The following is a 22421-nucleotide window of genomic DNA, read 5'->3' as shown; positions in this document are numbered from 1 at the left end:
AATACTCAAAACCCAACTAGACATGAACCTGGACAACCAGCTGTATCTGACCCTGATTGAATTAGGGATGTTGGACTATACAGCCTCAAAAAATCTCTCCTAAATAAATATGATTCTTTGAAATTGTTTGGAAGGTGGTTGCATCAGAGGAATATTCTTAATTGAGGAGCTAACCATCTTCTACTCGGTAGCTGTGGTGGGATAGGACCCACATAGAGGGATCATGGACAGGGCAAGAACATAGCCTGTTTGTGGTGTGTTAGTGAAGGATGTGGGCACAGGCTTCATCTCATGGCTGGTGAACATTACATGTAAGCATGTTGGTAAAACATCTTTCACAAGTCTGTATGCACTATCTATTTATTTCATAGATCTTTGGTCAAAGCAAAAGAATGAATTGCTCTTTATACAATCTCTAAGCATGGATAAAATTCCCCACAACAGGATGATAATTTTGAGACTAATGAAGTGATAGCCTGGAGGTTCTCAAAGGAAGTGGTAGCCAAGCTACTACTCAACAGTAATACTTCTGTGCCCAACAAAAGTGGAGGTATTGGTATAAGCTGTGGAGGGAAAATGAGCTTTGGTTTAGAGATTGGACAGATACTACCTAATTCTGACATTGTGGGAAAATTGTATTATTTCTGTCACCAAACTATCTATCTGGACTTCACCTTGTACTCCTTTAACTTTCAACGAGTGTATGTTCCCATTACCAATTTGTAAAAGACAACCCCTTCATACTTTGAAAAAAGACCAAAAAAACTCCAAACCCCTATCTTTTTCAGCAAAGCAGGTTTTGGAATAAAATTGTGGAATTCTGCCTGAAGCTTTTGGCATATGACTGTGCCATCATAACTTTGCTGAATTTAAATTACTTGATACATTGATGAATTTAAATTACTTCACAAAATCAATAGAAACTCAGTTGTGAAAACTGCTGAACAATAATTGGATTTAAAGTCTAATACAGTTGTGTTCAAAAAGAAGATTCCTGCTTCAGCTAACACAGAGTTGAAGACCATCACCTTCCTGTTCTCTCCATTCATTTATGCATCCAGCCATATCTGTAAAAAAACTGTACTACTTGTATGATACAGCATAGCATATTTATATAATGGCATATTTTTATAATGCCATACATATGTCATTTTTTTAATGCAACATGAAGTAAGTCTATTGCAGTCATGACCTCCGTCAAATTCACATTTTTGTGGTGTTGTATTTCACTTCCCCGTTGTTTCATCATGGAAAAGCTTCTTGCATCTATCAAAAAGTTTTATTCTGAAGCTAAGTCGGGTTTTGTTCATCAGAAAAGAGAATGGAGAACTTTGAAAACAAAGTGAAAATCACCAAATAAAGTGTTTATGGCTTGTTTCTAACTAATGAAAAGTTGTTTTCATTAAATAGTAGGCTTTATTCCTACCTGAAGATACTTAGCAATTGAACAGCTCTTCCCATCTCTTTTTCTTTGATCCATCCTTTCTATATATTTCAGTACCTTTCATTTACTAAGGTCTGAAGTGTTACCTTCTTTTCTGGTATTTGTACCACACACTACATATTACTACAAGTTCCTATGTTGTTTTTTTTTTTGTGGCTGAAATCAGTGTTTATTCAGTAACAGGAAGATGCCTGCTACAACATCTAACATAAAAATCGTGGTAATCACGAGTCAGAACATTTTGTTGTTGGAATGACAGTTGTATGCCATGTTGCTGGATCATCCTCAAAATTGGTGTCCTTTTACACTGCCATTGTTTTACTTTTTTCTAATGTGTAGGAATAGGGCTTGAAATCATGCACAGAATACTGTAGAAGCAATAATACTTGCATAGCTATGTGCACATTGTGGAAAAATTGGGTGTTAGGGTTGTGATCTGCTCCTTCGATATAGCAAGGCATTGTACTCAAATGCAAATTGGAAAGACAAGATATATAGACATTTCTGGACATAAACTATCCTGTTTGTCTTTTATGTTAAGGTTTATGTTACACTGGGAGATGTGTGGCAAACACTGGAAGCACTTGTTTCTGTCAACATTTTAAGTATAATAGCAGAACATGAAACCGTGGAACCACAACTATCTAAACAAAATCAGTTGCTGTGTTCCTCAGCTTTTCAGAATTTAAATATATGTTATCTCAGCTTTTGGTACCACTTTCAAGGTAGATCCTTTCCTATTCCACTTCTTTTTCTGCCAATTTCCTTTTCATATGTGGAAATGACAGAGGAGATATTTCTCACTGTTGATGAGAAGATGTTCAAATCCAGTGTCAAGTTCACATCTCACACTTTCCTGAAAAGTGTTTTTTTTAAAATTCATTTGTCAAATTGTCCAGATTCCTCCCTTGTGTCTCCCACAGGGGAGTTACTTGTATGGGCTGAAGTTTGCACTGGTATTACGGACTGACAATAATCCCCAGTCCCTGAGCCCCCTGCAGTACTTAGGGGACTGAGGGGCAACAGAAGAGCTAGAAATGAAGGAATGAGATTTACCTTGAGATGGAGGAGATAGGAAAAGGGTGTTTCTAGTCTGAATTTTGTGTCCCACTGTTGTAATCTATTTTTATTTGTTATATATTTAGTCTTCCCCAAACTAAGGCCATGACATTAACTGGTGAATGATCTTGTCTTAATCTCAACCCACAAGCTTTTTCTTCTTATTTTTCTCCCCTAATTCTTTAGAGGAGGAGGAGTGAGAGAGCAGCTGGGTGGGCCTTTGGCTCTTAGCCAAGTCCACACCACCACAGTTATCAATACACACGCATGCCTTTGGCAAGCAGTGCTGAGTAGTGCAGGTTTACATGAGATATGTTCAATCTAGAATGCCAAGTAAATAATGTAGGAATATATCATAGCATGCATTATGCATTTGTATTTAATGTGTTTTGAATGGTTCAATTTTGCTGCTTTTCTTTTTTAAGATAGAGGTCTGTTATGTCAGGAAGGCATAGGATCTTTAATATACCTTCCCTTTTCTTTTTTTCTTTTTTTTTTTTTTATATATATATATATAAGAGAAGATTAGGTGAAATTTGGGCAAAATACACAGATCTGAAATGGCTTTTCTCTTTCCAGTGACTTAATGGGGACTCAGAGGTCTGAAAAATGCAGAGTAAGCAGTCTGGGCTGCCATCATGGACTGGGTTTAGGTGATATGTTAGATCTAACTCTGCTTGGCACAGTGGCAGGTTTGTCTCATTGTGCCTACTGGGCTCTTGGACTGAAGGTGAGGAAGATTCTCTGGGGGACTGAAAACACTGTGATCTGATTCTTCATATTTGCAAAAAGAGAAGGAAGGAGACTTCTCACTCCTTCCCCAAATATGAGTAGAAGGCATGAACAAGTGTGAAGAACACTAACAATCCTTTCTGTAAGCTGTGTATGTGTTTTTTCTCTGCTCTTCATTTTTCATTGTGAAACAGAGTAACTTCACCGAGAGAGGGGTACTGAGCTGAGCAGACTTTCGTATCTTAGCTGGCTTTTAAATCACTACCAACCCTATATAATGAAAAGCATTTTTAAGCGTAAATCCAGAGATTTTGAAGCAAATGAGCTTTTTGGACTGTTTTGGTTCATACTTGAACATGTATGAATTAGTGACCATCTTGAACATTGCTGAAAATCTTCAAAGAAAACTGGTTTTCCCAGCTTCAAAGAAGAGAGTGAGGAAGTACTGAAACACTTAATATACAGATACAGAAAGCAGAAACATTGATCTTGTAAGCTGCAGTTTGAGATGGGGAAAAACACATAGGTTCTCTGAAATACTAACTATATAGTGGGCTTTTCCTCCTTTTTTTCGGATGTTTTTTTATTCTTATTATCATGAAAAGATGACCCTCCAGTTATAGAGAGTTAGTGACAGTGTCTAATGCTAAATGAAATAATGCATTATGACTGTTAATTTAAGTGGACATGATTTTATTAACTTTCTTTAGTTATGGATTTTGCTAACAAAACTGCACTGCTCTTTACAATTTTGCAACATAAATTCCAGCCTGCAAGAAGGTGTAAATACATTGTGCAGATATGCTGATGGAACCACCTTGGTTTGCTTTCACTAGTTCGTCATGTATTGTAAATTGAAAATACGTTTTTTGTTTTGAGTTATGTGCCTGATAAAGGTTATGGAGCCTCAATTCTGCCTTCATTGACAATCACACTTCTAATGAATTTCTTTTGGTTTACACAGATGACCCTCGATAGTCTTAGACCTAGATTTAAAGAACAATTCTGCCTGTGTCCTACAAGACAGTACAATATTAGCCCTCTGTGTTAGAGCTGGGCACACAGAATAAAGAGTAATGAAGTATATTTGGACCACAAGAAAGCATAAATAAATCATTCAAACTACACACAAGCAGCTGATCTTTGGGAAAGGCTACTGTCGGTTTTATATAATTTCTTTCTGGAGGAGAACCACAGAGTGAAGTTTTCAATGAACATAAATGAAACACCTTGGCATCCGCTGAAGCAGTCTTGGATCGGGAGAGCTGGCAGCCTCTCATAAGAAGCAGTTTTTGTTGAACTGCCTTTGAAGAGTTTGAACTGGCAGTGCTGTGTTCTGGCTACAGGGTAACTTGGCTGAGAACATTCGGATTTCCCCTGACATTAAGTCATTTAAAGTAAAAAAAAAAGAAAAATCATTTCCTTCCCTCCCAGCTCCATTCAGGAGGAGAAAGTATTTTTACTGCCAGACTTGCTGAGTGTTAGTCCCTCATGAATGGAACAGCAGAATTAAAACCATTTACAATTTTAGTAATTAAAGACCAGAAGACACAAATTAAAAGTATATTAAGTAGCTCATATTTAATGGGCTCTTAGATTTCTTTTTGTAATCCCAAACATGCAAAATTACGAAGGAAAGCAGAGATAATTAAACACTGACAAGATATGAGAACAGTCTCAAGACTCTCAAGAACTTGGACAGGATTACTGATTTTGATAAATGTAGTAGTAGGAGGAGGATATGAGTCGCAACCATGTGAAAGTTGGGGACTGTGACTTCTAGAATCCAACAGCTTGAACAGCAGTCTTTTACAAAACCATATGAAAAAAATCTGATTATCAAAAGCTGGTTTCCAAACTCTTTGCATTTTTGTCTCTTTCCTTGGTCTTGGCTGAAGATTTTGTTGACTCACAGAATGGTTTGCATTGCAAGGAACTTTAAAGATCATCTAGTTCCACCCCCTTGCCATGGACAGGGACTCTTTCCAATAGACCAGATGTTCAAGGTCCCATCCAGCCTGGCCTTGAATACTTCCAGGTATGGAGCATTTCCCCATGGCTGTGGAGCTGCATAGTGCCAAACCAAGTGGAATTATTAGTTCAGTATCTCCAAGTTGTACTTCAATTTATATATGACAGAAAATTACTTCCCTTTTATTTCCAACATATAATCCTTCAATTTTATTCCTGAGGAGGCTACCACTGCCTTGCTGGTGGGTGTACATTCTGTACATCTGCAGCTTACTTTTCCTCAATACCACCTGGTTGGGTTTGAGCTTGAAACCCTTCCAACTCTATGTCTCCTGAAAAATTATAACTGCGCATTTTCATGTATCACCTGAAATTTCAATTTCAATTTTGAATAAAATTTCTTTGAAAATATCATTAGCTGGCAAGTCTATTTAAGATTTGTCTTTCATGGGATTCTAAATTGTTTAGTAATTTGAGCAAGCATTCTAAGTGTCATCTTTGCTCTCTAATTCTCTAGGCTTTTGTTCACAATGTTTTCCTCTTCACTTGTCATGGACTTCTGCAAATTCTGTAAAATACTTAAGTGTAGGTATGAATCTTGTAATTTTCCACTGTAACTCCAGAACTTGCTTATTTCTCTATGTCTGAGACATACTGTTAGAGTCAAGTAGTCATAAATAAAGAAGACAAAATTTGCAAAGAAAGCAAAGAAAATAACACAATTTGTTCACGGTTTTCCTGAGTAGCACACCAGTCTCACCAGTACTTCACCAGTCTCTCCTCACATTAATGATTAAATTTTAATGATTAAATTTTTTCCTGTTCTGAAGGGGAAAACAGACAATTATTACCTCATGCAAGGTTTTCAAAACCTTGGAATTTGTCTCAATAGGGAATACTTTAATTTCCCATGCCATGTGCACCCTCTCATATATCAAAATGCATTTTTCTTTGAAACAGAAGTTTGAGATTAAATGAGCAACTGTTCCAAGAAAAAAAACAACAAAACAACAAAACCAAAACCCCCAAAAGCAATAAAAGGCTGCTGAAGTGCTTGGGAATACTGAAATACTGATGCTCCCTCTCGTGGTTTAGCTGAAACAAAACAAACCAAGGAAGCTGTAACAGTTTAATACATTGTTTTCCTTGATCAATACCTTTGGTAGTTTGATTAGCAATCTGGTGCTGGAAATGCTGGTGGCTCACCAAGAATATGTTTCTAAAAGAAAGTGTTCCTTGGGTATTTCTAGAAAGAAAAAAAATTTAAAAAAGTTAAACACAATTTCATTTGTAACACATATATTTGCAACCAGCCTGATATTTCATTCTGGCTTTGTTTTAGGGTTATTAGATTTCAGCTGTCTATTAGCTCATGAGTGTTTGAGGGGTTTTAACTGCAAGGACTGTTGGAAGTTTACAATCTGACAACTAGGACTGAAAGCCACCAGACTAATCACTAACTAAAACTTGTATTAAATAAAAATCAGACTATGGCATAGCTAGTCACTTAGACTGTACTGTGCATTAAGGAACAGGGGAGAAGACACCTCTCTGGGTCCAAAACATCTTGGTCTTTTACTCAGATCTGGCTGGGTATCAGAATCAGGAGTCTGAAAGCTGTCTTTTCCTTTATTTAAAGATTTCCTTTGACTCTTCCATGTTTGTTTTGGTAAGTTTAGCAAACAATGTAAGTTTTTGATACATATATGTATATATCTCTAGGATTTCCTAGAGATAAATTCAGTATATGTCAGGTTTTAACTAGATGGATCCAGTCTCTCAGATCTGGAAGGCATCAGTGTAGTCATGATCCATGCAGGCATTAAGACTTGAGTCTACTGAGACTTGGTAAATCTAGTTTGAAGTGCATCACAGGACTGTGCATTGTTTGCTTACATCATTTGATGTAAAATAATTTCAGTAGAAATGCTGAAGTCAGAAAGAACCATTTGCATAGTGGGAAAAAGAGCAAAAGGCACAAACCAAAACTGAAACAAAGAATGTGTCACATTTGTCATACTGAGTGTCTGAACTTAGAGGATAGTGTCCGACCATTATTGATATGATGCTCCCATCATTTTTCACTCCTGTTTAAATACAAAGGTTTATAATGCTCCAGTTTTCCAAACTGTGAGTAATCAGATAGATATTCTAAGGAATCACACAAAGCAAAATCAAACTGTCGTTTGATAGATATTCTAAGGAATCACACAAAGCAAAATCAAACTGTCGTAAAGTTCACGTGTGGCACTAATTGCAATTTAACTGCGTGGTTATTACAAGAGCTTTTAATTAACTCAGTCATCATACTGTGGTATACAAATCGTGCATAATAGCAGCATGCTGACTATAATGACAATAGGTTTGTCTGAACTGTGAAAATCAGGAGTTTTATAATTTTCTGAGGTTTCTTTTTATGCCCTTAAATATTGTGTGGTATTTAAGAACATTTCAAAAAAGGGGAAAAAAAAGAAAGAAAATATCCTAGCAAGTTTCTGAGGCTTGCCTTTTTTAAAATTTTGTGGAAGGCTTTTATTCTTCCTGAAATTCAGTAGGAGGTATCTCAATGAACTATTTTTCTGATGATTTTTTCAGTTTCAATTTTTTATTTTTCATCCCCTTTGAGGATCATTTTACACACTGTTTTTGAAGACAAGAAGAATGCTGTTTGTGGAAACATTCAGAGGAAATCCCATTCCAGCGAAGCTGAAACATAGTAAGAATACATTCTGATGAGATACTGCTGCAAAATGGTCATTTATTAGTTCAGGAGGGTAGTGAGAGCATTGCTCTTCTCTCAAAGTTATGATTCCAGTCTCTCAAGACTGGCAGTAATAGCACTGAATGATTTCTCAATTGGAAGGTTAATTTTGCATTCCAAGGACTAAGAATTAAGAAACAATGTAGCTAATGGATATAATTCCAGTCCTTCAGAAAACACAAGAAATACAATTAGGTGGTGTTAGGCTCACCACATGTACTTCTTCCTGAAGATATAAAGAATGCGTTAAAAATTAATACAAAGCAGACATTATTATGGAAGCTGTATTTATCTGGTTTTTAGACTGTCACCAGCCCTGTACTGGGAAATGAAATACTGGCATATTTGAGTTATAAATTATTTGGCTCACAGACAGAACAAGCACCTGAAGGCAAGACAACAGTACATGACATTTTCATGTGCACAAGTTTACTGCAGAAGCCAGGTGATAGATAATGAAGACTGGGCTAGTAAGGGAGGCAAAAGTAAATTTTTATGCACATAAAGTTAATGACATAAAAGTGACAGACACTACTGAACAGTTAAAAATCCCCAGGCTGGGTTCAGCTGGGTGAGCAAAATGAGTATGATGTACCAAACACAGAAAGAAGAACCAGCACTGCACAAAGCCAGTGGTCCCAGAGGTTTAAATATCACAGATATGAGAAAGGTAACAGAGATGCTGACATCACCACTGTAAAATGCTGAAGTAGCTCGTTCTTCAGTATCTGTGTCTGAAAAAATGACTGCTAAAGAGCTGATTTTGTACTGCTGCTGTCATCAACACAGCAGAGTTCTCAGCAGTATGATTACTGTCATGCATATCTTTGTGAGAATGGCAGAGGTGTATGTGGTGCTTTTTTGTAATGGTTTTTATTAGAATTTTCAGAATTTCCCAACACTGGGGAAAAAATCAGTTCTTAAAAAGACATTTCAGATAATTACTGGTTTTTATTTTATTTTTATATTTAAAGTTTACCTAGCATTAATTTTTAAGAAAGTTTTTGTATTGGAAACTAATGTTTGTATTTACATGTATCAGTGAATGCAAATTTCCAAGTATTGCAAATGCATTTCTTGAGACATTGACTCAAAGTGAACAGAGGAAGGCTGTTAGACAGTATTTTGAAACAACTGTTTATGTACAGCACATATAAAACAAGTACCATCCATATTCCAAGTCACTATGACCGTAAAAAAATAATTTTTTGTTCATTTTAATCAGATAAAAACATGATGAGACTTTATTGCAAATTCAAGAAATACGGATAGATGTGGATTCTCTTGTTTTCCTAGTGAACATGAATATGTGTATGAGTTTTTTTCCGTTTATTATAGATGGAACCATTTTATTTTTTTTTTCCTTTTCTTTTTTTCTCATTGAAGGACTGGTAGTCATCTGCTCAGGGGCTCCATTAGCCAGCAAGTCATTTCCACCCTGTTTCTCCTCTCCCCACAGGCTCTCACCCTGCAGTCAGGCTCTGCAAGTGCCTGGACAGCAAAGGTGCCTTGTTCAGATGTGCCAGGCACCTTGAGACCTACAACACCCTATACATCTGACCCAGGCCTGTCCTGAGACAGGGCCTCCTTCCCAAACATCTGGATCTGACTCTCACTCTCTTATTTTTATTCTTGGTAAAACAAAGTGTAGCAGAAGCGTGTATGGGAAACTGGAACTGAGGCAGTTTGAACAATCAGTTGCTTTGTCATAAAAGCTGATCATAAGCATAATACTCCCTGTGTCACATCAGTGAGCATAAAAGAATATGATAAAAGTGAGACAAGTAAAATGATGGAAACATTTTGTGTCTCTGGTATATAAATCTCCATTATATTCGCATAGAGTGGCTGAAGGGATGTGCTGCTGCAGAGGCTGGAACTGAAGGAGCAAACTTGCATAAGGATGCATGAAGCATAGAAAAAGTGTAGAGAATTAGAAGGGGGGAAATGGGGAGTCCAGTTAAGCTGGTGGAATATGACTTAATATGTTCTGAAGACGTAATGGGGGCAATAGTATGAGGGAGGTTTGAAACTGACTTTGAGGACAAGAAGGAATGTTGTAAGATGCTGTCCAAGGAATCACTGCCTCTAAGAAGAAACTGTGAAATGAATGCCTCAAGTGATGTTCAAAGTGTAATCCCTTAAAGGACATTAGTCATATGTCCAGAGATCATTGTCTTGCAGGTAAAATCATGTATTTCATTTGAAGGGGGACTAAAGTATAACTTGGCTGCCTGAGCTGTGACTTGTGAACCACGGCCTAAAAGAACTACTCATTTTCAACTTTACCTTCAATTTCAAATCATAAGGTGAACACTATTTCTTATGTAGTAATAATGCTGATTATTTCTTCTTTTTCCCTAAACAAGTACATTCAATGAGTCTTTCATTATCACCACATGCAACATGCTTGACAGAAATCTCATTAAAATTAGGTGTGTTTATTCTATTTTAAATTTTAAATGTATTTCTTAACTAGCTCTAAAGGAGTTGTTGCTTGGAAAGATGGTCCCTAAGACTTGCACTTCTTTCTTTAGTGCATGATGATAACTTGAAAATGAGATTTATTTACTGTCTCTGTTCTTAAATGCGGGGATATAAAAAGCAATAGGAAACAATAATCCTTGTTGTGTAGCATACATGTTCCTTCCTTCACATGGTAGCATTTTGAATATGTTTCTGCTTCAAAATTGGGTGCCTGCCTTAGACACCACATTGATCTCCTGTCTTCCTTTTTCTGTCTGAAAGTTGACTCCTTACTGACTACCAAGTTTTAATAAATCACATACAGTATTAGTTTTTCACCAGTGCTAGCTTACACAAATGCATGCTGTTCAGTCTGCTTAATATATCTTGTCAGATGTGATTACAAGCATAACTATCTCTTATTTAATAAATGTGTGTATATATATATATATATATATATATGTATATTCCTAATTATTTTTATTCAATGACTAGGAAAAGTAATGAGCTAAGAATGTGGATTGATGTCCTATGTCATACAAAATGCTCAGTATCACATTTTATGAAGAAAATGAGATTTCATGTGAATTTTTATCTATTGACATCTAGATCAGAAAGCCAGACATAAAATTCCTTGATATTTTCAACATCTGTGTTCCAATATCATTAAACTTACATCTTGGGTCATTACCTTAACATCTTTCAATGTTGTAATGCAAGTTTCCACCATGCTGTTTACTATATCTTTGGTAACTGCGCTGAACATACCATAATAATTCATCAACCCTGAAAGAAGGCACAAAGTTCAATGCATATTATAAATGTGATTGGGATACATTACAGAAGAAATGGAAATATGCGGCTGTTCACAACACATCATATTCTCTGAGGTTACCAATACTGTCTATATAAAAAAAAATATTACTTCCTTATGGGTAAGAAAAAAAAAGCCACAATCAATAAAATACGTGGTGATTTTCTTCTACACTTGGTATGCCTTAAAAAGGGATGCTTTTACTGTTTTTTTTCCTACTATAAAATGTCTAATTATGTGTTTGCTGCATTCATTATGGATACAGTATTACATTGTATGATAATTATGTTCTTCGTCTTTCTTTTTTTCTTTCTTGTTAAAATGTAGTGAAACTGAATTGAGAGATGCATAACAATTGTTTCTTACATGTGTTCTTTCCTTCTTCTTTTGGCCTTTTTTTTCTTTAGGTGAATAAGATATGTGGTCCTCCTGTAAGGAAGCCTAAACAGTCTCCAGGTTGCTCCTTTGATCAGAACAAAGATAATCAAGGCTTGAAGATGTTCTCCAGAGACAGTGAAGAAACACTCACCAACAGAAGAAAGTAAGACATTAGTTTTACAGCCAGAAAGAAAGAATAAAGTAAGCCATTAATTTTACAAGGGCGTAGATTATGCTCAATGCAATGGCATGCATTACTAGAGAATAAAGTCTCCAAAGGAAGAAACATTTTAGCAACACAGTCTACTCTGTTACATGTTGGAGAGGGTAATTTCATGGCTAGATTTTGTTTTCAGAAATAATGGACATACAACCACGGACATTTGATGTGGTTTAAGATATTTAGGAGGGTGGATAACATAGATAGAATGAGTGTTAGTGTTATGTTTAATTTTTTGAATTACATTTAACTTTACATATCAGCAGGCATTATTAAATCTGACAAAAAGTGACTGTAGCTTTTTACAGAAAACTGTTTGTACAAGATGATGAGACAGAAAAAATGAATTACTTTTCTTACACACCTTTCTGCTATAAAGAAAGAGACAAGTAAGCATTTGGGACTAAATCTTGAAAGCCTTGTTCAAGCAAGAGCTGATGAATTTTTTTCTCTGGCTCTTTTGCTGGTATTATGAATTGAAGTGACTGCAGAGGCCTGGAGATTTAATTTAAACCTGGCTCAGCATTGCAGGGTGAACTTTGTGTAACTGTGTGAGTTAGGTGTTTGAGCTGCCATTACACTGTCTGGAGAGGAGGGCTGCCCACACGTCTGCAAACATCCAGTGCCACTCAGAAATACCCTGGGGCATCCCAATGGATTTTCTCCTGCCGAGAAGGATGCAGGTGTCCCATAAGTTGTATCACAGAGTTCAAGCCTGACAGAGCTGAAGAAATGTTTGGAACATACTCTCAGACACATGATGAGACTATTGAGGATGGTCCTGTGCAGGGCTAAGAGTTGGACTCGAAGATCCTTGTGAGTTTCTTCCAAATCAACAGATTTTATGATTCTGTGATTGCCTCCATCTTTCTGCAGATATTTTAGGTAGTTGAAGGAATCTCAAAGGCCAGTCTATGTTTAGACAAGTTAATGAGGTTTTTAATGACTGTAAGAAGTAATAGCACTGTAAGGCATTAGGAGTGTTGCAGTTAAGATTAAAGGCTCCATTCTGAAAATAAAGCACGAAGTTAAAATCAGAAATTTCATTTCTGTCATAATGTTTGCTAAAATACAGAGGAGTTTTCTTTGTCCTCTTTTTTCCTCTCATTTCACTTTGTAGTGCGGAAGGAAACTGAAGTGAGAGCATTGCAGGGAATAATTGCTCACTCCTGATGTCTGGAGAAGAAAAAGTGCCTCTGAGCTTCAAGGCAAACTATTCTCAGTTCAAGGACCTTCAGTTACTAAGTAGTAGAGAAAAAAATCACAATCTAAAATATAAATGCAGAGTTTTCAAAACATTTGTGGTAACAGAAAGATATGCAAAAAAGAAGTTTTCTTTAGCGAGCAGAGAAGTTTTTTCAGGGAATACCCATTAAACGGGTCCATGTTTCTCAGTTACATGTAGCTAAGCAGGTTCTTGATGTTTTCTGATTGGTAACCCTCTGCAAAACACAATACTATATTCTAAAATCTCACTTAAACCATGACTGTTCCATGTTTCAAAGCAAAGAACACTAGATATTCCTATCTGATATCATCTGCAGTTGCTACCTCCTGGATCACCTCTTTCCTTATTAGTCACAACCACTTTACATTTCACTTTATATTCCCATAGCAACTGTAAGAACCTCACATGTAAGTATGACTTCAGCAAGTGCTTGCAGCATGCTCTTAAGGAAGTGCTCTTCTCTAACTCCACCTTTATTACCTCCTTTGGTGCTTCTGTTTTCCAAATGCATTTCCAGATGAAAGTTTACATTTTAAAGTACATGTTGGGCTGCTGCTACCTGTACTTCTCCTGAAATATTTTTACCATTGGACCTAAGCTGGCATTTTCTGATAGTGTTTGGTTCAAGAAGCAGAAGAAATTTCTTTGTTCTTTTGATGCCAAAAAATTGTTAGATGAATTTTAAAAAATCCAAGCAAACCCTTCCATCTCAACATACAAACTTTATAATATGTAATGCTTTTTTTTTTCTCCAGACATTCATACTGCAGATACCTTCTAGTGCAGAGGATGAAATTGTAAAATAAACAAATAAATAAATAAAAGAACATTTCTGAATAAACAGATAAAAAGTGTCTCCAACTTCCACTGACTGTAATTGCACATTTGTGCTCAGCTGCCTATAATTACATGCTATCTGGTCTAGAGGATGATCATGTGGAAATTGACATTCATACCATTTGCCCTTCTAACTGCTTTGGTCAGACATCAACAGGGACTGAAATCAGTTATTACTTCTCTATTAAATTTAGTTTTGCCTCAGGATGTATTTGCTAATAAACTGAATGGCCTTTCTGTTAGAATGCAGTTTGTGACAAGATATTATGACAGCTATATTTATTCATTTTTATTTCTTCTTCAGAAGAAATTCCAACTGTTCATTTTGAGAGGTCTCTCTGAACAGTATTTTTCACCCGGAATGTTGACAGAAAGCATAGACAAAATCAAAATCAATCCACTCAGTGGCATTTGGAGGGAAATTGCAAACCCACTGTGCACACTGGATTAAATTTTGGGTGTGGGGAAATAAAGTATATAACTATTCATGTCTAGGAGAGTGTGCATGAATCATATTTAAAACCTAATGCACATAGGCAATTATATGATGCATAGTCAAAATTGACCCTACATGATATTTTTCAGACCTGTAGTTTTAGAATTAGTAGGGCACTCACATCACATTTAACAGACAGAGTAAATCAAAACCACTGTGGTTTTTCTAAAATCTTTGCCCTATTACATGAAAGAATGTATGGCTTTTTAAATGATGGAGTGTATAAATCACTGATGTTTTATCTGGTTTAATTTGAAGTAAACAATACTGAACAATCAAATTCCCTATAGCATTTTAGTCCTATGGTGACTAAATATAGGGAATTGTATATACTATTTCTGTCATTTTTTAACAACTCCAGACACTATAAAAGTTAACATAAAGTGGAGCTTGCTGGGTTACAGGGCAATGAGTACAGTATTTGGTGTGGCTTTTCTTTGTGCCTGCAGGTCATAGATAACTCAGTAATGTGTCATGTTCCATTCCAGAATGAATAAGTATTGTAATTTTTCCCAGTAGGAAAGGGTCTCCCAGGATGAGATTTTCAAAACAAAAATAAACAATTTATATTAAATATCACAATTCTGTTAAGAACATACCAAGTAAAAAGTAATTCATTTGTTTTGAATTAAGTACAAAACCTTATCATTACCTCGGGGTAACTTGAAAATTATTTAAAATAACAATACATAATTTATAACCTGCCAGCACAGCACATGGTAGAACTGATACAATCCTTCAGACAGTTATTTAAATCTTTACTAAATACTTTACACCTACATCTAAAACCCATTTTACCTAAATCTTGACTTGCTGCATAACTTAAAAAAATATTTTTTGTAGTATTTGTAAAGATATGTGGGAGACTTCTTGTCAACACTTTTGAAAAACAGGAGACATTCATATGCACTTGTTTTTTTATTTGCTGTTCTTTTTTTGGAGCATTTTTTTTGTCTGTTTGTCCAGCTATAATATTGAAAACTGTATCATTGCAATACAAGAAAATTTTAAGTTGAAAGAAAATAGTTCCTGTTCCAAAGCATATGTGAAGCAGGGTTGTTGTTTTGTTTTTTTTTTTATTGACGTAAATTGGGAGTATCAGCTTTGTAAACTAATGAAGCATATCTAAAATAATCAAACTCATCTATTGACAGATCAATTTAAACTATCACTGGAACCACTGGAGTGTAATGGAATAAAAACATTCCTTGTCTTTTAGAAATGCACAGCAGCAAGACAGCCTAATATTGTTGGTTGGCACTGACAATTACTTCTCGTGTTCCCATGTGCAGAGAATTTATCAGCCACCTCCGTCTCTACAGAGCCTTTTACGGCAGCCTGGCGGATCAGCTGTGCGGGAATGAGCTGGCAGCTGCCGATGGACTCCCGTGTTGGAATGGAGAAGATGTCGTAAGAAGGTAGCTTTCTGCCTCACTTTTGTCTTTTTTCTCTTGCAAGTCACGTTTCTCTAAAACAGCTTCTGTTCAAGTTGGTAAGGCGTTTCCCTGTGTCTGTGTCAAGATTAGTTTGAAAAATAAATAAATAAGCACGAGTTCCCTTCTCTCAGGTGTCACCTCTACACAGTCAAGAAAATCTCCCTGCATCTCTGTTTAGGAAAAAGAAAAAAATATTTCCAATGTTCTTCAGACATTTTTCCTTCAAATTTACAACACCTAAACTTTTGCTGGAAAAGAAGCTTGATTGGCATTTACGAAATACAGTTGGACAAAAAGAATATGTATTTTTGTTTGAGTTGGTTTTCATAAAGTGCTTCTTTTAATGCAGTGTGTGGTAATGGACTCAAGCTTAAAACCTTCTCTGGCTGTGAAGTATGAAGTAATCTCTTAATATATATATATGTTTTCCCATGAGAGAATTGAAAACTAAACGTAAAGATAAAACATTTTAAAAGTGAAACACGTATTTTTTTTATATATGCAGCAGCTTGGGAGACATCATTCAGCAGCAGTGGCAAAGAAGAGATAATAAACTGCTACAGTCCTAGATGTGTGTCTCTGGAGTCAATATATTACACAGCTTATAAAACACTAACATTTTTGGATGGCAGAAAGATTTTCAGAGACCTGATCTCTGTTTTTGCTTTATTGCTTTGATCACTAAAACAAGTATTTCTCTGAGCAGGAAATCCTTTCCTTCCTGGTGACAAAGAGCAAAATATTGAAAAGTTCATTGCAGTTAATTATAAGTCATGATGTTAATGTGGTGTGTATTAGTAGGTCGTATCAATGGTCATGTCAAAGAAGGCTGTGAGGAGAGTTAGTAAAGTGTGAGATAGCAAATAGAGCAGTGGACAATATGCACCTTTAGGTATCTCTAAAAAGTTAGATAGGAGCTGTCATTTGTTGATTGATACCTAAGGGAACTTAATGGACATCTTTTTAGCAAACAGCTGCAGGCCCACTTTTCTTTATCTTCTTGGGCAGTCCTGTGCTTTGGTAGCACCAAGGTCCAGTGAGTGGTTGATTCCCTTGACAGTCTCACAACCTTTGTCCCAGGATTTCAACAATCTTCTGAAGATGCCATGTTCCTTCTTCAGGTAACTGTATTTGAGGTTTAATCTCAACTGTACTTCCTTGGTTTTGTTTTTCTGACCAATCCCTGGTTCACTTAAAATATTCCTAGCAAATATTTCAGTAACAATATAAAGTGAGGGTCTTGTAATTACAGATTCACCAAGAACAAGGTTATCTATTATTATTTTTGGCTGCTTATATACTTACTAATAATATATTAGATATTTTCAAACCTATATTATATTCTAATGTAGTATAGTATAGTATTATACTGTATATTATTATGTTATATTATTATACTATTACTTTGTTTATACTATGATACTTTACTGTTTGATTTTGATTGATTAGACACTAAGCTCCTGATAAAACAAACATTCTCTAAATTTTATAAATTCATAGTGTTCTTTAAAAGTAATTTAATATATATGCTAATAAATATATATACACATATGCTTATATAAATATATAATACAATATATATTGCATACAATATACATGCAATATACTTATTATTGGATCCACCCAAGGATGTAATGGGTGACAAAAGCACTGTATCTTAAAAGAAAGAAATAACACTTTGGTATTAGTTAAACTTAAAAATTTTCTTATTGAAAATATTTTGTCTTTGTATGTATATATAAAGTATATATATTTTTATATTTTTGGTCAGCAAATGTCAGTGTCATCTTTCTGAAAGAGCTGAATTGTAGATAATACAAGTACAGAATGATGATTAAAACTAGAAGAGCAGGAAATTCTGAATTGCTCTAGATTATCAAATGGAGCTGAGACCTTCAGATTAGTTCCTACATCTCAAGACCTCTGATTGTACACTAAATATATTGTGGTGCACAATCTACTGCTTCAGTATCTTTATGAAGGCACTCAGATCTGTCCTCTTCCACCCTTTCACTTTGCCTTCTTATTCAGTCAAAATGCCCTTTGTTCAATTGTATTTGTTTATGTTCTTTTGTCACTGAAGGGTAAAAAGCTGTCCTTCACTTTGACCAAGATAAGGGTTTTTTACAACTAGTATTATTATTACAGAAGTGATGACCTAGGGAGAAGTGTCTATTATTGGCTTTTATAATAGCTGAGATGCATAGCAAGCATTTAAAATATATTCTGCTTAAACATTAGCAAGAGTTTTCCAGTGACAAGGACAAAAATCAATAGTTTTGTTGTCCAGCATCTACATAAAGAAGGATTTTGACGAATAGGCTAAGCAGGCACTGAGAAATGATGTAGCCAAAGCTGATTTTTCTTAGCGATATGGAGATAAATTGGATAACTTCTTAAAATCTCCTTTAGCCCTATGATTCTGAATCTAGGATTATCTAAATCCTGTGTTGCTCAACTTCTATTGTCATGATCCCAGGATACTGTGACATTTTAGAAGCAATAATGACTGAGCATCATTGCTTTTCTCTCTAAATCCTGAAGAACCTGTACACTCACTCTCTTTACTCTTTTTTTTCTCTCCTCATCCTGCCTTCTCACTAGCATAATAATATATAACAATAGTATAATAATAAATAACAATATTGATGAACTCATCAGTGCATCTCACCAGTGTTTCTGGCACTGATGGGGAAAAGTCTACATTGTTCAAATTAGTTAAAGACAAATGGATTTTATCTGTTTTGAGATTCTTCATTCTTTCCATCTGTTTTTGCCTTCTGTTTCAAAAACATGTGCCATAGCTAGCTGCTGATGACTGAAATTTGGGCTTGACATGAGAAAACAATATAATGAGCTGTGTGTTGTTGGTGTATCAGGACCCGAGGAGATTGCTTAGACTGCTTGCTGTATCTGTGTTTCAAGCTGCAAGTAGAAAAAAGCCCTGGAGACAGAAGACATGAATGGGGAAAAAAAAATATTTGCAGTTCTTCATTTTTCTTTTTTGTGCATCTTTCTAAAGGAAGCATTTCAAGGGTTTTAACACTTACAATATTGGGTATCAGTTAAATCTTGTAACCTTTGCCTTCTCTAATGCTGTCCAAGAGATTATCAAGCCTGGATGGGAAAAGGTCAGAAAATGAAGAAGGCTGTTATTGAAATGAGAGCTTACTTAACAGTTTACATTTCATATGCTTCAGCTGTTCCATTTTTGGTTTAAGCCTTTTTTATTTTTTTTCCCATATCACAATGCCATCAAAATATGGCCCTTGATTCTGAAATTATAGAAATTGTTCTGAGTCTAGCATTTTGCGCAGTAGTCCCATGCCTTCATCAAAAGCTCAGAATTCCCACGTTCTGCATTCAGACCTGACAGGATCAGTAGTGGCCAGGACTGGAGGCAGCAAGACCACTCTCTGAGGTCTGTGTCACTGCAGCATGAGGGACAGGACATCTCAGAGGAATCTTCAGCCTCTCTACTGCTGTCTTACCCAATTGTGTGACTGCAGTGGTCTAGCATCAAATTGAAATTCAAACTTGGCTTTCAAAGCCACAGCCAAGTGTTGTGATGAAGTACCTGGAATTTAGTGTTACACGATTCATTAGGTTCAATGAAAATGAGGAACTGAAATTAATAAGTTATGCACTACCAAAGCATGTGAGTTTGGAATTTCAGTGGGATCTTAGCATTAAAGCTAAAATAATGGGAGCTATGCAAATAGACTGAGATTGTTCCACTTCACAAACATAAAGAGATTTAACTGACATTTATACAGCTTTGGTTGTCCAGAGAGCCGGGCTAGAATGTGAAGAGAAATAAATTAAAAATACACAGAGGAGAGCACAGTATGTACTGTACTTTTTGAGACCAGAGACTTAACTGAAATAAAAATAGATATGAGTGAAAAAATAGTAATATTTTGTGTGTTGAAGGATTCAGGAGTAATGGAGATTATTGAAAACAGCTAATCAAGTTTTGAAGGAAGAGTTTCATATAAAGCGCAAATCTGAAGTATCCAAATTAAGAGAAATTAAACAGCATGATTGATTTTAATTGCTGAGCAAATTGTTAAAAAGTAATTATAATAAGCATCTCTCATCAAATAAATGCTTAGCTTTAGCACAGCTCTTAGGCTGGGGAAATTTTCTCTTTTGATTCTTAAACATTCTGAAACTACTACAGTCTTGTTGCTGTTCTTACCCAACAAAAGAAGATAAATGGTGATATAATGGAAATCAATAAATTGGTTTCAATTTCCTTCTATTTGAACTAATCATCACTTTTAAAACAAGGAAGAATGTAAAATGCCATCAAAGGTACCACTTGACACCTATGCAAAAGATGTGCCTGAGCAACTTAAAATGTAGGAACAACCCATTATGGCTCTTACTGTTTTGCCTGGTAGGCTGCTGCAAACAAAGACCAGCAACAGATCATAGAGAAAAAACAACTCTAAGCTTGTACTTCCCCAAAATATGCAAATTTGCAAATGCCTGACCCAGAACTGTGGACATTCAATCTTCCCTTGAACTCAAAAAATCTTCACACCACTAGCTTTCCACAAGAGAGACCGAAGTTTTCAGATACCAAAGCACTGAGTCACCATAGAAAAGACATGAATTGGCATAAGATCCCATGGTTTATAATAATTGTGGGATTTGTTTCCTGTTTTGCCATGAGTTATAAGAATAGAAGTCATTCCTGCTTTAATATTGGTAATAGCTGTTCTCGGTATATGCTTAGATAAATCTCATCTTGCTTCAGGATGGAATGGATTTAATTACATAAAATCAGCAAAATATGTATTGCATTTGATAACCTCAAAATAAGTGTTCTACTTTTCCTTTTGTTTGCTTGAGTAAATATATCATTTTCTGTAGTGTTTGTCCTAGAATCATTGCACTTGTTTGTCATGCACAGCAGAGGCTCTAATAGAAGGGTTCTGACAGTGGGTGAATTAATTTCTATTAGGTTGGTAATAATTTACAAATTGTATTGACTTTTAAAATTAAAAACATGATTACCACCATGTTAAATAAACTGTAGCATTTACAAAGTCACGGAAGACTGTTCAAAGGTAGGTGTGAGAAAGAACAGTAACAAAGAATATTCCAAGTTCAAATTATTGCATCATCATGCTTTCATTTTGGAAGGTCTTTCATTTTACACAGTCATGGAAAAATAGGCCACACAATTTAATGTATGTGATCTGATGACTCTTAAATGTTTTCCAAGTGAATTCAGGACTGCTTTACTACACTTATAGCATGAAAGAATGGAGGCAATAAAAAGAAAAATCTATTGTCTCCTTTTTGTATAAAGGTTCATATTAAAACCAAGGAAAATTCATGCAGGAGATTTTGATGCATGATTCAAAAATAAACCTTGCATAGAATAAATACCTGTGAATCATAGTAGATTATACTAGACAGAAAATTTGTGCCCAGTTCAAGTTCTTATAAAAGAAATATGCTCTTTCTGAATTTAACTTAGATATACAGGTTGTCTTTCAAATAGTAAGTTTAGTGATATTTTACAGTGAGGCTTCTTTTACACATTGATACTCTGAAACATTTCATATTTCTAAACCCATGTTATTTATCAGCTCTAGCCATGGCAATTTGATACAGCAGCCCTCACTGAATTACTTAAACAATATTTTGGGTTGTGAAATCTTGTCTATGAGGTCTTCTTTTCCTGTACTGCCCCACAGCAGTTTTCTATAAACTCTTCCAACTTTACGAGTCCAGAGAAGAAACTTCAGTGTAATGATGTTCAGCACGGCAGCATTTGCAGATGTTCCTTTCAACCTTTGTATTATTATGTAACATCTGCTGAAGACTTTTTCTCTTGACAGCTATAGGTCAGATTTTCATTGAGCATCCTACACTGACTGCGAAAATGTGAAACTGTGAAAGCTATTGAAACTTAGATTGTGCTGAGGGTTTTGCTTTTTACAGATTTTTACAGATGATGTAGATGCTCAAGCAGGGTGCATTTAAAGGTCTGAAAATTGGTTGGGAGTCTTATGTGAAAACCACTAATTTTTCCTATTAGTCTTATCTCGAAAGTTTGCAGAAAGTTCTTCTTTATATAAGAAAACTTACCTTTATGTAGTCCTATTTTGATGAATATTCTGTAGATTTTTTAAGTGTACAGATTGATTTTTATTGTCATTTATATAATACAGGTGGTAAAAAAATTGTATTCATGTAGTTTTATTAATGCATTCAAAAATTAGTTCGGTTATTATTTTTTCTAGAAAGAAATGTTGTTCTTTCCAGTTGTATCAATTTTTTCTTGCTGCTTTTGTAGTCAAAAGAATCATTAGATCCTCTTTGATGAAGTAAAACTAATCTGCCATTTAGAACTGTGAGTCTGCGAGCATGTACTTCAAAATATCATTTTGTCCTTCTTAATAAAAGTTGTGGTTTCTTATCTTCTTCAGCAGCTCAGCTTCTACTTGTATTTCTTTAGAATTATATGATTGGAAGCACAAATTGGCTTATATTCATTAAAATTACTATTTTGTTCTGTTTCCATTGTAACACAACATTTTTAGGTTCAAAGTTTTTTAG

At 35.3% G+C, this 22421-nt stretch overlaps 1 protein-coding gene across 1 annotated transcript in view; it reads left to right on the top strand.

Annotated features, from left to right (window-relative positions):
• The window catches only part of GPC5 (glypican 5), a 587425-nt gene that overhangs the window by 97483 nt on the left and 467521 nt on the right, over positions 1–22421 (top strand). Inside the window, exons 4-5 of the mRNA XM_015623392.2 lie at positions 11655–11788; positions 15699–15824. Coding sequence (XP_015478878.1) covers positions 11655–11788; positions 15699–15824 — 260 coding nt within the window. The remainder of the gene's footprint in view (positions 1–11654; positions 11789–15698; positions 15825–22421) is intronic.

This window comes from Parus major, chromosome 1 (genome assembly GCF_001522545.3).
Source record: "Parus major isolate Abel chromosome 1, Parus_major1.1, whole genome shotgun sequence".
NCBI lineage: Eukaryota > Metazoa > Chordata > Aves > Passeriformes > Paridae > Parus > Parus major.
Note: the sequence above shows the minus strand (reverse complement) of the source record. Positions and strands in the feature narration are given on the sequence as shown.